Here is a 17,404-nt window from a genome sequence, read left to right as displayed (position 1 = left end):
AATAAACAAACGTCACTTCAGAAAATCACAAGGAACCAGTGGTAGACTTATTTATTTATTTTTAAAGTAAAACAATGGATGTAAAAAAAATATAATCATGGTGGACCCGGAGCAATACATTGTTGCCCAAGCACTTGGATTCATTTCCTGACTGAAGTAAAACAATATAACTCATTCAGCACGTTGAAACCTGATTTGAAAGATATGTCTGATTCTGTGAGTGGCCATAGGACACTTTATACATTCTAGAGAAAGGTACAGCAATGTACTGTACTTCTGATTTCCTCACACAAATGGACCGAAGCAGCACATTTAATCTCTTCTCGGGTCAGGTATGCTGCAGAACGCTCAACAGTAGAACGGAATCACAGCAGGACGCCCCCGCCCGGGCCGCTGTGCTGCTGACGTCAAAAGGTCATCAGTCCCACTCTTGTTTTTCACTCTGCTGGTGTTTCATTTTTGGTTTATTTCATATCCCTGGTTCCCTGTCTTACAAGGATGGTTGAGCGTGGAGTCTCGTTCGTAAAGGGCGATGTTGAGCATTCGTATTGCTGGTAAGATGGGAGAAGACCACAGGTTAGTTTGTTTTTCCGTTGACTACTACGGCATTGCTATGCCCTGACGAGGCGTTTTCCACTTATAAACACCATCATTTCAAATGTTGTCTAATTTCATAACACAGATTACACGATTGTAGCCTACTCGACAACTGTTAAAAAGCAACTTAAATTGTATAAAGTCTATTTTTTATCAACCTTCTTAAAGCCATGTTTTGGGAGAATGCCAGACGAAACGGAGACAAAAACATCACGATAAGTCAGACAGGAGGTTCCTGAGCTACGACGCACGACTCTTTCAGGAACGCTCCGCATCAGCCGGCTCTCTGCTCCCGCCGGAACTGAATAACATCTTAAGATCTGCGTGAACATGACAATGACTAACTATCAAAAGTCCACGTGCGCAAGCACTCGTCAACATACCCCATCCCCTTCCCAAGCAAAATTGCACACACACAAACATGTCTACATTCACGCATAGACACTACAGCATCTCTTCTGTCTGCAACCCTGGAAAGGTGAGACAGCTGAAGGGCAGCCTGCCAAGTTTACCCCCCACACCCCCAACCCCCCTCCATTGCTCATTTATTTTGCTGGGATTTGGTGGAGGCTTTATGCTGACCTCCACATGTCAATGTTCAACTTCCTTCCGAGATTAAAACTGACCCATAGAAAATGAAAATACTATTGTTTTAGAAATGGTCCTATTTGTTCTGTTTCAAGAACAGCAGGTGAAACCATGCTTTTCAGTCCCATTGGTTCAGGAGGAGAGAAGAAAATGAAAGATTTGGGATGAAAATTCAATGTTAACTGAATCAAAAAATAAAGAACGTCTCCAACCGAACCACACTGAAGAGAAATATTTGGTAAATGAAGTGCGGGCAGACAGAGGCATATGCAAGGTGCCCAAACAACGACCAATTCAGCTCTGTGGCTCCAAACATGTTTCCCCCCACTGCTCTGAAAAAAGGAGCATACATGAGTTTCAATGCTTCTCTCCAAGTCGGGACTTTGACGACGTGGTGTAAAGGGAAGGCCCTGAGTGTCCAGACGACCAACGGACGGGGCGGTCCCTCCCCCCCAGTGCGCCTACCCCCCCTCTCACACTGCATTTGTAAATGATATATGCATAAAAAAAAAGAAGAAGAATGAACCTGAATTCAATGACATCAATGAAGAAGGCTAATCCACTCCAAGTGCAGTGAAAAAGCCCAGTCAAGGACAACAGGCAGGACAGCCTAAATCGACTCCATAGAAAAGAAACGTCTAAAAAGCTAAAGTGAGAATAAAATAAAAAATTAATAAAAAAAAACAAAAAAAAACATCAGTGGTAGCAAGCTCGATAGCAGACGTAGGCGCTGAGGGCGAACGCCGTGCAGAGGCACAGGTTGACTACGACGGGGGACCACGGTCCGGGAGCCTTCTCCCCCAGGCCGGGGCCTCCGCCCTCCGCTGCCCCGGGCTCCCCTGGCTCCTCCGCCTGCCGCTTCGGCTCTGGTCGGGGCCGAGCCACCTCTCTGGAGGCGTGTTCCTGGGGCTCCATGCCGTCTGGCCGGTCCTCCTCCTCCTCCTCCTCCTTGGGGCTCGGGGGAGGCGGGAGGTCTCCCACCGTCCTCCTCCGCAGCCGAGGGTCCTGCTGGGTTCTGCAGGAGACGGCGTCATGGAGAGGGGAGCATTAGAGCGGGGCTCTGGACGCTCAGTGCAATCTGTATGACCCTCAATCACAGGTGCGGCCTCAGAGGGCTGCACATTTACATTAAGGGCATTTAGCGGACGTTTAATCCAAAGCGACCTACAATAAGTACATTGGTCAGAGGAAGGAGAAACAATGTATCGCCTTTTATACAGTGAGGATGTTCATAGAACCAAGTGCCAAGAATCAATTATTGCTAGGTTAAACCATTCCCCGTATACAACAAAGATAGCTAGTATAAGATGGTACACAAACAGGCCATATATGTATGCCCCCGCTCCCCCCCCCCAGCTCAGGATTCTGTTGATCAAGCACACACAAGGACACGCCTCTGGACATTCAATTAGTGCCTAAAGTTTGTGTTAACCACTGGCATGTCGGAGGCCGCCGAGAGACTGGAGTGTAGCAAAGGTCTTGCTACACGTTGGTCTTTGTGTTTATTTACCCCAGAGAGTGGACGCTCTTGGCGATGAGCTCATCGCATTCGGCAGAAAAAGGCGGCTGGATTGTGTCATTCCGGGAATCCCTTCCGGGACGAGGAGGAGGAGGAGGGGGTGTAAACTCTGGATAATCCTCTTCTTCATTCGACAATTCTTTCAATGATTCCTTAATATAGAAAACAAACAAATCCTTTATTTAATTCCAAATGTGTAAATCCTTGAAGTAATCATATAACCTGTGCAAACCCTTTAAGTGGGTTCTGATTTGCATCCTATTTGCAACACGAATATCTGGATTTAGGCATCAGTTATGAACATGTCCTGTGCAAACGTGTCTCATACAACCCACACACACACACGGAGCGAGGGTAGACATGCCTGCGGATCAGCATCCCCCATAATGCACTTGGCCCCTTCAATAACGGCGAGGTAGGAGAAGCGCAGTTGGTCTGCGGTCTGGATCAGGCCCATGCGACAGCGCCGCATCTCCAGCAGCACATCGCGGATGCGGACAGACGTAGGGTCCTTGCGGACGGACATCTAAACGTGACATAGGACACGTTATTGACTTTGAGCGGTTGGTGACCAATTCTAGTGGTTGATCTTGAGTCGACTTAAGGCGCACAATGCAGAGTCACAGACGCTTTGGTGGACAGTAAAAGTCAAAACGTTCATTTATGTACATTGCTAAGCTTTGATCATTAATTCAATCGCTTCCGAGAGTCGGTACAGTCCCGCCCTGACCACACAATCGGCAGCATTGGTTGCCTGACTAGTTACTACTCGTACAGATTTTGTAAGCACAGCCAACTTGTGTATAAGTTTCTAATATACGCTTGCTACGTTATGATATACTACGTTTGCGAAGTCAAAACTCAACAAAAATATTTTTCACCGAAACCCAAGATACTTAAAGGAGCCACCAGTTCCGGACTTCGATATTGTGTTCTTTTCATGACATTGAAGTGCCTTTTGTTAGACACTTCGACGCCACTGCGAAGGCAAGAGGGTGGGCTCACGCCACTGTGAGCTCCGTCTGGGTAGCGGTTGAGGTTGATGACCGCACCCGAGAGGGGGTTAAGCTTCTCTGGCGGTTCTAGCACCGGTGTGTGGTGCATTTAAAAACGACGCCCTCCTTGTAATACTAACCCATACACAACGATCCTACCATAAAAACAAAGTATCATGCATGTAGAATTAATCTAGACAGACTACACCACGTTGCCGCCCTACTAAAATGTCTCAGTAAAAGTGATCCTATGGAGAACATAGTGTGTGTAGATTGGACCGGGAGGTGAACAGGAGGCAATTAGCAGCAGGGACCAGTACCCACCAGAACTAGGCAGGTGTCCACAAGGCAGAAGGTCCCTGAGCGCCCGATGCCGGCGCTGCAGTGCACCACCACGGGCCCTTGGTCCGCGCTCAGACAGCCCGTCTCCCGCACCTTGAACAGGAAGTTGAGGAAGGAGGCGGGGGATTCTGGGACCCCAAAGTCCGGCCAGGTGGTGTAGTGAAAGTGTAAGATCTCCCTGGTCTCCTGTGTCTGGGTTACCAAGACAAACACACTTTGAATACTCAATGTGCTCCTTCAGTTCGATTCACCTTCAACCTCTTTCATCTGCACCAGAGGTTTACATGTGCATTTCACTACTCAGGCACAAAAGAAGCCCCTTTTTGTTCCATGGTCCATAATGACCTAACTCTAATTAGTGGGGTCTCTGTACATATTCTCTGGAAAGCCGTTCATCCAATCAATGTCACACCTGAGGGGTGTTGTGCTGAGGACCTTAGGGAGTGCAGCTTCGAGTGTAAAGTGCACATAGGCTGACTGCTTAGAGGCCAAGCAGATCGGCGCGTTCAGAAAAGATATCTTTTGAATAATAATAATAATAATAATTTAATAACAGACTTTACACTAATAAAAACAATAACCTACACAAGCATTAATGATGTGTTACACATGAAGCATTGTATAAACAATCATTATAAAGCAATCTTACAACGAGGTTTTCCAGCTCCAGCTGACGGACGGTGTAGTACACTTTGACGTCCTCTGAAATGAGGCTGACCCTGAAGCTGGTGTCTTCAAAGATGGCGTCTCTTTCCTCTATTTGGGGCCAGTATTGGGCACATTTTATCTAAGAAAACAATAACAGAACAGCATATACAAGCATCACAATTCAGCTAGAGGAAAAGCAACAAATAAATATAATCCTGAATATTTGTGGAATGTATAAGACATTGTAGAGACCCTCAATTGTATGCTTGTGAATACAAACGGAACCAAAGCCACTTACAGATCCTTTCTCGATGACTCTGTTGAGCATCACAACCCCGCGGGTCCTCTGCTCCCACACCATCTCCCAGAAGTGGCCACATGTGTTCGGAAGGGGCCCCTAAACGCACACATCAGAGGCGTGCTTGAGGAGGACACACGGGCGGTGCACTTTAAACTTAGATTCACCGAAAGGAGCGGGGGGGGTGGAACCTTCGGTAAGTCATGTGCAGAGCACTTTAAACAGAGTCACAGAACCTTCGGTAAGTCATGGGCAGAGCACTTTAAACAGAGTCACAGAACCTTCGGTAAGTCATGTGCAGAGCACTTTAAATAGAGTCACAGAACCTTCGGTAAGTCATGGGCAGAGCACTTTAAACAGAGTCACAGAACCTTCGGTAAGTCATGGGCAGAGCACTTTAAACAGAGTCACAGAACCTTTGGTAAGTCATGTGCAAAACACCTTAAACAGAGTCACAGAACCTTCGGTAAGTCATGGGCAGAGCACTTTAAACAGAGTCACAGAACCTTTGGCAAGTCACATGCAGTGTACTTTAAACAGAGAGTCACAGAATCCTGTGGTGCACATGGTTAGGGTTACTGCTGGGTCCTCATCAGTAAGTCATGTGTAGTGCGGTGCCACACAATGTCATTGAGGGACAGTAAACGATGCTCGGGTTAAATTTCGACCTACATTGGGCGGCCGTTTTGTTTTGGTCGGAAAACCTGCATTTAGCTTGTTACCACACGCCTTGCGCTGTCATTCATTTCCCTACCATCTATTCAGAAAGTACACTGTGAGATAATTATCTCATTGCAGAAGACAGTTTAGCCCACTTGATGATTATGTCTTTTTTGCACACTTCCAGAAGCAACAGTCAAAGAAATAAAAATACAAATATCGCTGACACATTTGTTCCCGTAATGCACAAATAGAGCTGACTTCTGCACTATTTTCCCCAGCCGTCAGCTGGTGACAGCATTATCTCCAGAACAGGATTAGTTAAAGCAGGGTCTATGATTAAAACCAGTTAGGGAGCTCTGGGGGCCGGCGCCCAGGGAGCGTCGGACCTAGCATGTCCAACAGGATGCGCTGGGCGGCCAGACAGCTTCAGCCCATACACATATTCATAAGATACTACCATTATGATAATCTTGAAAATGGCTTTTTAGGGATGTACTCAGGAAAATAAATATTTTTGCGTGTCCCCGAGAAATGATACGACTATATCTTTTTCCACAGGCTGCCGTCTTAGTTTGTGTGCTCGGTCGGTACCAAGCGGCATGGACACATTACACCTTAACAACACCGACTACCCACGCCCTGCACGGTCCACTCACCACACCGTTTACACACTCTGTGATACCTAGGGTGCCCCAGTACAATAAGCAGTGCTTGAGATGTAGGCACTATTAACAACTTTGTTCTCATGAGACACGAGAATGGCATGAAGGCTGTATTAGTGTTGGTGTCTATATCACACCCTACTCACCGGTGGTATGCTATAAAGCCTGTTAAAAAAGTGAACTTACTCCCACAGCCATCGTACAGCACACAGCTGTTCACTGGGAGCTCATAGTTAGCACATGGCCGCCGAGAAAAACAGAACTCAACTCAACTGTGAAATCATTTGCATCTTGCATGCCCTAATTAGCCACCCTACGAGCACCTGCGCTCTTCCTACACGTCAGCGCCCTGATCTTTGACTGAATAAAGAATGCAATCACAATCAAATATTATTTTCACCATGGGTGACTGTGAAGGTTGGCATTATTTTAACACATACGCCACAGCATTTGTGCCAGGGAAATGACCTCACACCGTGAAAACGTTTCATGTCCGCAGTCATTGAGGGGGAGATGCAAACATGGTGTGAGCCACAATGTTGCTTATTGGGAGTCATTCTCTTGCTAACTACTTCAATGTATATCCCATTAAAACTAAATAAACTAAAAAAATGATCCATCAAGCTAAAACAAAGAGCCACCTTTACGGCTTTAACAATGAATTATTTCAGAAGGACTGTGACATTGGAAATTACCTGAGTGAGGATGTAGTTCCTCTTTGCTTCCTCCATACATATTAAGCTGGCGTTGATGTAGTCATTATCCCCCAGCTGCAGAAGGATTCTGCTGTGGTCGACTGGAGGGAAAATACGATCCATTTTTAACAGTAGTAACAATATGTACAGCATCTATAAATATATATATAGTATTTTGACTTCAAAATGACTGTCCTCCGACGACCAAGTCACTACTGGCTGGTCAAAGTGCTTCTTGTAGTGGATGAGGTGTTACACACACACACACACACACACACACACACACACACACACACACACACACACACACACACACTGGGTACCTAGAAAACACACTGTATAAATGCTATAAATTATTCTTATCAATTAGTTTAATGTGTTAATGAAAAAAACATGACAACTTCCCAGAGAAGCTTTCGACATTTCATTCCCTCAACTATACACAAAAGTCAAGTGATGAGTTCATGAGTTGGTCAATCGCACTGGGATAAGAAATGGTACTTACAAGGACTAACATCTCGGTAACGATTACGACATTTGTTTTCTGGTGACCTGGCAAATTTGCAAGGGAGTTCACTGGACTGTTGACGGATTTCCTGTGGCAAAACAAAAACATTGAATTCATGTTATTGAGCAATAAGGGCATACTGTCTAGTTGCCTCAAGCTCTAAAATGTACATTATACATTTGGAAGTATGTCATTCGCTGAGCCTAAACTCGCAGTTGTGCCGCCGCTGCCCCCCCATTACATTCACCAGCGTGATTGTCATCCCCATTTGTTGATGAGTAAGTTAGCAGTTATTGTATACAAATGTCATATTAGCTGCTACATAAACGACTCACAACTAAGTAGTCTACCACTTGGCGCATAAATGGTAATTATAGCATCGATATCCTTCGTTTGTTCTTGTTATAGCTGTTTGTGCCTGACAATCCCATGCTTGTCTACTACTAACGATACGTAACCCTAGGTGGATTATTTGGCGAAAGATTTGTATCTGGAATGTGGATATAGTGCCAGGGGTGCTGCTTATAAGGCACAGGCACACACATCAATCATCCACTATGTCAGGAGGGAGGATGGCCAAATATGAGGAACCAGATATTTTTCTTATGTAGGCGGCAGCCCAGGAGAAACATATCTTCTGGTCCCCAGAACGAATCATACACGATAAATCCCACCTTGATTAAGCGAAAAATCCTACCTGGTAAATGGCGCTCCAACTCCCGACTTGATCGATTTCGCGGAACTCTTCTTCCATTGCACTTCTGCGACCTGGAGCGATACGCCGTCTGAAGTTCCCCGATTACTTGGAAACAATACCAAGAAAAAACAGTCACGGTGGAGTTAACAAAATCAACGTAATTCTCTATTTCTGAGTCCTAATATGCTTCAGTGTACTGTGATGTCTTTACGTTTGGTCTTACCGGAAACACGCCGTAAACTCCTCCTACACGTTATCGCGACCGTCCTTGAGTAGCTCATAAGCGTACATTCATTTTGTACATTTTGTGTCAAATTAATTCAACCCACCGAGCTGTAAAGACAATACCGTGTTCGTATTGATAGCAGCTTACATGTATTCCTTTAATCGCTTAGTTCCCCCCGCATTTTAGGTTTAAATTACGTTAGGAGGACGCACAAAAGGCAGCTTCTTTTGGAATCAGACGAGCCCATCGGGAACGCGCACGCACGCTGACGTAGCAGGCTGTTTATGTAGCGTAAACGCTTTCCCAGCCTTCCTGGTCTCACGGCGGAACGGCCTAGGACGGGATGCCCATAATGAGCGTTATTGACGAGAGAGAAGGCGGGACTCTCAGCAACATGGGTTTAGTGGTGATAGCGAGGGAGGGACTACCGGGAGAGGGATATCCGTTTTCGTTACATGTTTCGGAGAAGCTTTTGTCGAAATAAGTGACTACCTCTCCTTGTCTTTGTTGCGGTTGTGGTAGTTGTAGTCATGTTCTCAATCTTCTCGCTCCGGTCGGGGACTGTTGCCTGCCGTAAGAAGTAAGATAACAGAAATTGCGTTGCGGTAGATCGGGATAACGCCAGAATTCAGGATCCTCTCTCAGCCTATGTAGAGCTTTGCCGTTCCCTTTGACCTGCCGTGTGAAGCTAGCTGTCGATGTGATGCCGTCAACAATTATTTTGGTAGACACCCTAACGCCATATCGAGGATTCAAAAATATTGATGTAAGCAGTACAATGGGGATTGACATCCCGACGTTGTAATCATGAATTACCTTTAGCTCAGTGGCTTTCAACAGACACTGACAGCAGCTTCTGGGACTTGAGATAGGATCTGTTGCTAACTAGCAAAGCTAGTTAAGATAAACATCAACACGTTGACAGGTACGTGATAGATATTCATCACATTAATTGTATGTCTAAGCTTCAGTATTTTTTTAGCTGTTGTTGCAATTTTGACCTATTTTTATGTATATAGACTTAAAAGCCTAAGTACGAGTAAACAGGCACATACAAATAAACATCCAGGTATCACTGACTATTTTGGCATACAACCAGACATTCCAAGATAAAATAATACAGGTATGAGATTTATCACCTGACTCTTTTTGTGTGTTTGATGTGGTCCCCTTTGTAGTCCTGTCTTTAGAACATCATGGCTCCCAAGGACATCATGACAAACTCCCATGCCAAAACCATCCTCAATGCAATGAATGCTCTTCGCAAGAGCAACACACTCTGCGACATCACTCTGAGGTTGGAGAACACAGACTTTCCAGCCCACCGTATCGTCCTGGCCGCCTGCAGTGACTACTTTTGTGCCATGTTCACCAGTGAGGTAGCTACAAAGTAATATTAATTAGGATAATTTGTAGTTCACATGTCGATGTTATCTGTAACAAGCAACCCACAGTTCAACAAGGCAACATGTTCAATACATGGATTATGAATCACTGCCATATATTTTAATGTGACATGCTTGCAAAACAGCATTAAAGTGGGTGAGTATAAAAATATTCTACAATAGGAAATACTAGGAATTCATATAGAGTAAGAGTTTTGATTTATTTAGCATGTATATTAAATGTGTACATATAAAAATAGCCTGAAGACATGCTCTTCATAATAATAAAAAGGTTTATTTTTGAGGTTGAAGTTCTTTTTGAAAAACATGTAATTTTTTGTCAAAATGCTATAAGTGTTTGTGTTCCTGTCTTCCTGCAGCTCTCGGAGAAGGGGAAATCCTTTGTTGACATTCAGGGGCTGACTGCGGCCACCATGGAGATTCTCCTTGACTTTGTCTACACAGAGACGGTGCTTGTAACGGTTGAGAATGTACAGGAATTGCTTCCAGCAGCGTGCTTGTTGCAGCTCAAAGGTACGCTTAGTGACTCATGAGCTGACCTGCACGGTGATCTCAATCCCTCAAACCACCGTTTAACTGAATGGAAAACGACAAGTTGGCTGTTGTATCCATTTAAGAGTATCCGGAATAATGACTAACCAAGAGTCTTTCATGTGTACACGGATATGCATGTCTAAATGTATAAACCCTAATGCTTCATTTTGTTTGTTGTGTTTAGGGGTGAAGAGAGCATGTTGTGACTTCCTGGACGGTCAGCTGGACCCCACCAACTGTCTGGGCATCCGGGACTTTGCCGACACCCACAACTGCCTGGACCTGATGCAGGCGGCGGAGCTCTTCTCCCAGAAGCACTTCCCAGAGGTGGTGCAGCATGAGGAGTTCATGCTGCTCTGCCAGGCGGAGGTGGAGAAGCTCATCAAATGTGATGAGATCCAGGTAGGATTAGCCTGTGTCTAAATGAGGCGCACTGTTAATAATAATAATGAACTGCACTAGGCGTGTATTCATCACTCAGGCTTTGATGTAGTGAAAGGCAGACAATGGCGTGCGTGCGGGCCCGAGGCTTGTGGTGAGCCGAAATGGGTGGGTTCACTTTATTCAATTAGTCCTTTTAGTTTTTTTTGTGTTTTTTTTCTTCTGGATCGGTAAGAAGTTACAATGGGATGTGACAGAACCGCGTGGACTCATTTTGTTCTGCTACGCACGTGCATCAGCAAGGTTTTTAACACGACAGGATAGTAACCGAAGACCAAATTGTACTTTTGTGTAGAATAGGTAGGAAGGTAGGTAGGATGTGGTTTTCTACAGCAGTTCCCATCGCTCTTGCATTGATGGTTTTGCATCTGTGATACGCAGTAGTCCACTAGTCCGCCAACGTAAGCGACTACTAGTGATCTTGCTTGTGAACCAACCTCAACTAGTCCACCTCGACCTGAAGTCATAACCGAACCATATTTATAGCAGGAAAGGCCAAGTGGGCGATGGGCCACGTTTACGTGTAGAACATGTTTTGGAGAGGTGCACACCAACAACGCTGGCAGCCTCTTGCAGTGGGACAGAGGTATAAGTTGGGCTTTACAGCGCCTGGACATGTTGTTCCCAGGGTCCTGACAACGCTCTTTGTCTGAGTGCACTGACACTTATGGTGGCTCATGCTGGGGATTCCAATACTGGGATACATTGCTTTTAATGCTCTTAAAGCACTCAGTGCCATGCATTGCATACTGTGGACTCATGTCTTTAAGTCTGTATCTGACACGGCCACACTCCGACAGTGAAAAACAACCCAGGAGGCAGCCCACTAATTATAGTGTATCCCTGTTTTCCATTGTGTAGTCAAAGCTACAGTAGGGTTAGACTGACAGGTACCTACCTGTTGTAATCTCAGTGAGTGGGGGCCCCCCCCTCCAATACCTGTTGCTTTCGGTGGATTTGAGTGACAATGAAATTGCAGAGAAGCAAACCAGATTTAGGTTTTCTTTTGTGTGCAGGAAATTCCTGTTTGCAACCGCACATTTTCTTTTGCCCAAACATGGTTATTATAACAGGAGGATTTATGGATCCCTGATTCACAATGTGGATTCTTGCTATCATTTTGATGTTTTAAAAAGTAAATTAACTAAGACCACCCCCCCCCCCCCCCCCCCCCACCACGGTTGACAAGAAGAAAGATATTATCACATTCAGTCACAAAATGAAATATGTTCAATTCAAATTCAAATCTCAATCGGACTTCTGAAATTTGAAGCCGTACCGTATCTGACCCTGTGCTTGAGTCATAGGGCTATGAATGACTTTGTCAGTAAAGACTTATTAATAATAACAAAAAAAGAATGATAGTATTTTAGAAATAAAAATAATAACTATCATTAAAAAAGAATGATAGTCATAAATAAGCTACGTTTCTAAGTTAGTTTGTACCCTCCCTGTGTGTAGGTGGACTCTGAGGAGCCGGTGTTCGAGGCCGTGCTGAACTGGGTCAAACACAACCGCAAAGAGAGGGAGCCTTACCTACCAGACATGTTGGAGTTTGTCCGAATGCCACTGCTGACCCCTCGCTACATCACCGACGTCATAGATTCTGAGGTGAACACACGCGCACACACCCTCTCTCTCTCTCACCCACTCACCCACTCACCCACTTACTCACTCACTCACTCACGCAGCTAAGGATTGTCTTATGGTTGGTTCAGACTACACGATTCTCAGATATTCTTCCACGATTTAACATGTCACACCATGCATTCACAGAGCCAGGAAATAGGGCCTTGTCTCGTCGGAAGACTGGCCACACTACAAGATTCGAGGGTGCGATGCTCTTGGACCTTTAGGCCCTGTCCACACTAACCCGGGTAAAAATAAAAACGCACATTCGCAATTAAAACGAGCTCCGTCCACACTATCGTTTTCATATCGTTTTCTGAATGTTTTGCATCCACTTTCCACACTGAAATGGTTTTGATATACAGTCGTTGTCATGGTTACGTGACTCCCGCCATGCCTCTCTGTTTATATTACAGGCGCGTGATCAGCTGTGATGGTTGCAGTTGATCAGCTGGCTAATCATTTTCACTCAAAAGCAAAAATATGGCTCAAGCCAAAAGTACAAAGGCGAGTTTTCTCTGTATCATTCACGATACACTCTACATCAACGCAGCAACAACATGTAAATAACAATGGATCCTGAGTTCCTAAACTAGGCATTATGATGGTGGTCCTCTGCGTAGTGCAGTGAAGTCTAGTTAGTAGAGATGAGCTGTAATGTCATCCGATTTTGAGTTGCGTGTTCCGTGTCCCGACAAAAGCCTGTCGGCTCGCTAAAATGTCCAACCACTATGAAATGTCCCCTGTAGCAGCGAACATAGCCAACGTGGTCTTATTATAGCCCGATCATTAACTAAAAGCCACATAGAAAGAATAAAGCATCCAGCATATGATTTCAACAATGTGTGAGGGCATACGCAGCAGGGATGATCGCACAGTGGAATGCTTATGGAAAACCAGCGGACGAGCGCTGGGCGGAGATTTCAGAAGCAGGGAGATTATAGAAAATATTGTCAGTTTGCCGTTTGTCTATACAATATGTTAACCTACTTATTATATATTTCAACCGCGACCCGCCCGCAATTCCTCCAAGTATTACTTATTTTCATGCAATCCACCCAACCCGTGGATTATCCACGGTGTCCGCGGATATGACCGCCAACCGCGCATCTCTACTAGTCTTTACTTTACTAGTTAGTTCTTTACTAGTTAGTAAACACTGCCCGTGAGCACCAGTGGTTCGCAGGATTCCCTCCATGTCAACAATGGATACGTCATGCGATTCCCCCAAATTTCTGGCATGCCAAACTTTCGTCCTGGCATTTTCGAACGTCACAGAAGAAAAAAATCGCAGATCGTAAGCATGTCACATTACAAGACCTGGTCTCGTCGCCGACTTTTCAAAATCGTGTACGACTCGCAAATTTGTCTGGGGCAAAATCGGGCTGAAATCGTGTAGTCTGAAGCAGCCATTACGAGATATCGCGGTTACAGTCTCCATGGTGATTAATGAGGGTTTAACTTCATAACATGTTTCCAGCCTCTCATTCGGTGCAGTCTTCCATGTCGAGACCTCGTGGACGAGGCAAAGAAATTCCATCTGAGACCAGAGCTGAGGAGTGAAATGCAAGGCCCACGAACACAAGCCAGACTGGGTAAAGTTCCTGTTCCTCATCGTGCTGAACTCTCTCTTAATGATTCTCCTTTTTTCTATTTACATAATAATATGTAGGCTTTCATTTCTCCAAAGAGCGAAAGGTTAATCATTGAAACAATTTCAGGTGCCAAAGAGGTACTATTGGTGATCGGTGGCTTCGGCAGTCAACAGTCCCCCATTGACATTGTGGAGAAGTACGACCCAAAGACTCAGGAGTGGAGCTTCCTCCCGGTAAGCAGCAGAAGTTGTGAACCCAAAACAATTACGCATTCAGTTCCCCCACCAAACTAGAGTTTAGAAGAGCAAAGATGTCGTCATAGTGTTTGGATATGAAGCTGATTGTACTACTTGTTTGTAATGCAGAACATTGCGCGGAAGAGACGCTACGTGGCCACGGTGTCGCTGCACGACCGAGTGTACGTGATCGGGGGCTACGACGGCCGCTCCCGGCTCAGCTCGGTGGAGTGCCTGGACTACACGGCGGACGAGGACGGCGTCTGGTACACCGTGGCCACCATGAACGTTCGCCGCGGCCTCGCCGGGGCGACCACCCTCGGAGGTACGGCCTGGTCCCGGGAACGATAGCCCGCACCTTTTTAGCCTACTGTGTGAAACTGGTGAATCCTTTGTTTAGAAAGATTAGAATAAACCTGCTACACATTTTGGGCATTCACCCTGTGACGAAGCAGGCCAAAATAAGATCCTCATTGATTTATTATGTGTCCTATTTTATTTTATATATTATTTGTTTTCCCCAGACATGATCTATGTTGCCGGAGGTTTTGATGGCAGCCGCCGTCACACCAGCATGGAGCGCTACGACCCTAACATCGACCAGTGGAGCATGCTAGGAGATATGCAGACGGCCAGAGAAGGAGCCGGGCTAGTGGTGGCCAGTGGACTCATCTACTGTTTGGGTGAGGAACGGCCATCTGAGGAACGATCAGTTCTCCTCCTGTTCAAAAATCCAGATTGTTTCTTTCTGACTCTTACGGTTCTGTTCTTTTGTCATTGGAAGGTGGCTACGATGGTCTGAATATCCTGAACTCTGTGGAGCGGTATGACCCCCACACGGGCCACTGGACCAGTGTTACACCCATGGCCACCAAGAGATCAGGTAAGGGAGGTGGGCTCCACCATGGCTGTTTCTCCAAGTGTACCTGACTCTGAGGACAGGAATGAGTATGGAAGTTCACTGTACATAGATATTTAACTAGAATATTATATAATTTGTTTGATAACCATGCGTGGTAAAGTGTGGATAACACATTGAACAGTACCGGTTACTAGAATGCAGTTGGCCACTTCAAACGTCCTTTCATAATAAAGCCATTTAAGTTAAGCTAAAGAATAAATCCCCCAGACAACGGCCATGGCTTTAACAGTGCATTGCCAAGTGACCCAACTGAGGCGGGAGTCCTGGTCGGGGCAGGCCACTCGACACCAAACCAGGGGATATAGTTTTATGTAGGCTAATTAGCTTCTACCTCGAAAACCTGATTTACTTACTTTTCTACTTTGAGGTCTATATCAAAATGCGCTGTCGGCTCCAATTTCATCATCTGGTTACCAGATCTCAATCGGAGACCCATTTTAAAATGACCTCCATTGTTTGAACACCATCCAGGCGCAGTATTCAGATGTTCTGCCCGTCCTCTAAGTGCGTTTCGAGTGGTTTGCATAACACCGGCCACGGTTGTGTTCCAGGGGCCGGCGTTGCCTTGCTCAACGACCACATTTACGTGGTAGGAGGCTTTGACGGAGTCTCCCACCTGGACTCTGTGGAGGTGTACAACATCAGAACGGACTACTGGACCACCGTGGCCAGCATGACCACTCCACGGTGTTACGTAGGAGCGACCGTCCTCCGTGGGCGCCTCTATGCCATAGCCGGGTAAGCAGGTGCACGCAGTGAATCATTTGCTGCAGAGAAGGCTGAAGGAGAGGCATTCTGCAGGACAGTATGCTCTAAAACATGAGATGAGATATTGTAAGAAAAATAAATAAATAGGCTATGCAGTTATAATGTAGTAGTTAGTTAAGAAAGAGATTTAGCAAAATGTTTATAGGCTATGTAGTTATACTGTAGTAGTTAGTTAAGAAAGAGATTTAGCTAAATGTTTATAGGCTACGTAGTTATACTGTAGTAGTTAGTTAAGAAAGAGATTTAGCTAAATGTTTATAGGCTATATAGTTCTACTTAACTTGGCTATTATTAAGTTAACTTAACGTATTATAACACTGGGTCTGGGTCTGTTTCCTCTCCATCGCCAGCTACGATGGGAACTCCTTACTGAGCAGCATCGAGTGCTACGACCCCGTGATTGACAGCTGGGAGGTGGTGACCTCAATGGCCACGCAGCGCTGCGACGCAGGCGTGTGCGTCCTGCGAGAAAAGTGATCCCCCCCCCCACCACCTGGGGACCGGAATCAGCACCTTTTTAATGAATGAGAAGCAAAGCAAGGCAGCTATACTCGGTGCACTCGCCCACACGCGCCAAAAAGGGAATCGCTCGGTGGTGCGTATGCAAAAACCCTGGAAGGAAAACCCCGTCCGTACAGTCACCTGAGGAACGTCGACGTCGGAGCGGCGTTCCTCTGGGCTATGGAAGGGCCGGTGGAGGGCGTGTGGTTAGGTAGACCCACGCACATTAGGGAGAGGGATGAAACGATGTCAGAGGAACTCCCATCTCCACCTGCATGACTCAGTGTGTGCACCTGTCGCTGTCCGTTACCTGTGACATTACTGTTTCACTCAGTCTTCAAAGTGCAATATATTTTTTACATGTTTGTTGATAAAAAAAACTGAAAAAGAGAGAGGATGGAGACCGCTGAGCCTCCCATCTGCTGCTATCTGCCTTACAGTCCCCCCCACGCCTTCATCACACACACAGGATTCATGTGGCCTCTCGTGTAGACTGTGATCGTCATGTTGTCGAAATACGTGAACCTTTGCCGAGACTGTAGTGGGGCCAGTCATTTAAACACGTTTTTTGTAATCCTTTCTGTATAAAGTGCTTTTAAAATCTAATTGCTTTAATAGATTTAGATTCTCGTTTGTTCGAAGATGGAACAGATGTTTTGAGATTTATACCGTTTTTGGATCTAAATGAAGGGAGCTCTTAGCTATTTATTGCATTTACCAAATTCTTAAAAGCGGAAAAGGAAAAATGTGCATGTGTTCGTCCTTGACCTGTTTGTTTGGATGTGTACATGTTGCTGACAATGCCACAAACTTGTTAATAAACACGGTGAAACTTATACTTAAGATTATTTTGCTCAAGTGTTAAATAAGGTTGAATGTACCTTATCCATCAACACTACTTTCTGCATGGCAGCATACTATGCCACATATGAAT

The 17,404-nt window shown here is 45.4% G+C and overlaps 2 protein-coding genes across 2 annotated transcripts; one reads left to right on the top strand and one right to left on the bottom strand.

Moving 5' to 3' along the window:
* Positions 1–35: 35 nt before the first annotated feature.
* Positions 36–8,728, bottom strand: ptpn1 (protein tyrosine phosphatase non-receptor type 1). Its single transcript, XM_079740696.1, has 10 exons — positions 8,436–8,728; positions 8,213–8,317; positions 7,513–7,603; positions 7,008–7,108; positions 4,988–5,086; positions 4,691–4,828; positions 4,024–4,233; positions 3,069–3,230; positions 2,696–2,856; positions 36–2,200 (listed from the first exon to the last, which is right to left on the bottom strand). Exons 2-10 carry the CDS (start codon positions 8,267–8,269, stop codon positions 1,882–1,884), a joined length of 1,338 nt encoding a protein of 445 aa, XP_079596822.1. The 5' UTR covers positions 8,270–8,317; positions 8,436–8,728; the 3' UTR covers positions 36–1,881.
* Positions 8,729–8,901: 173 nt separating this feature from the next.
* On the top strand, positions 8,902–17,306 carry klhl12 (kelch-like family member 12). Its single transcript, XM_079742415.1, has 12 exons — positions 8,902–9,363; positions 9,617–9,817; positions 10,204–10,357; positions 10,563–10,780; positions 12,281–12,430; positions 13,929–14,043; positions 14,170–14,276; positions 14,409–14,604; positions 14,804–14,962; positions 15,064–15,162; positions 15,753–15,939; positions 16,320–17,306. The coding sequence occupies exons 2-12, from the start codon at positions 9,635–9,637 to the stop codon at positions 16,444–16,446; spliced, it is 1,695 nt and encodes a 564-aa protein (XP_079598541.1). The 5' UTR covers positions 8,902–9,363; positions 9,617–9,634; the 3' UTR covers positions 16,447–17,306.
* Positions 17,307–17,404: the final 98 nt, after the last annotated feature.

The sequence above is a fragment of the Pollachius pollachius genome (genome assembly GCF_949987615.1).
Source record: "Pollachius pollachius genome assembly, chromosome: 8".
In the NCBI taxonomy this organism is placed as follows: domain Eukaryota; kingdom Metazoa; phylum Chordata; class Actinopteri; order Gadiformes; family Gadidae; genus Pollachius; species Pollachius pollachius.
The sequence above is the reverse complement of the archived record's forward strand: the minus strand, read 5'-3'. Positions and strand labels throughout refer to the sequence as shown.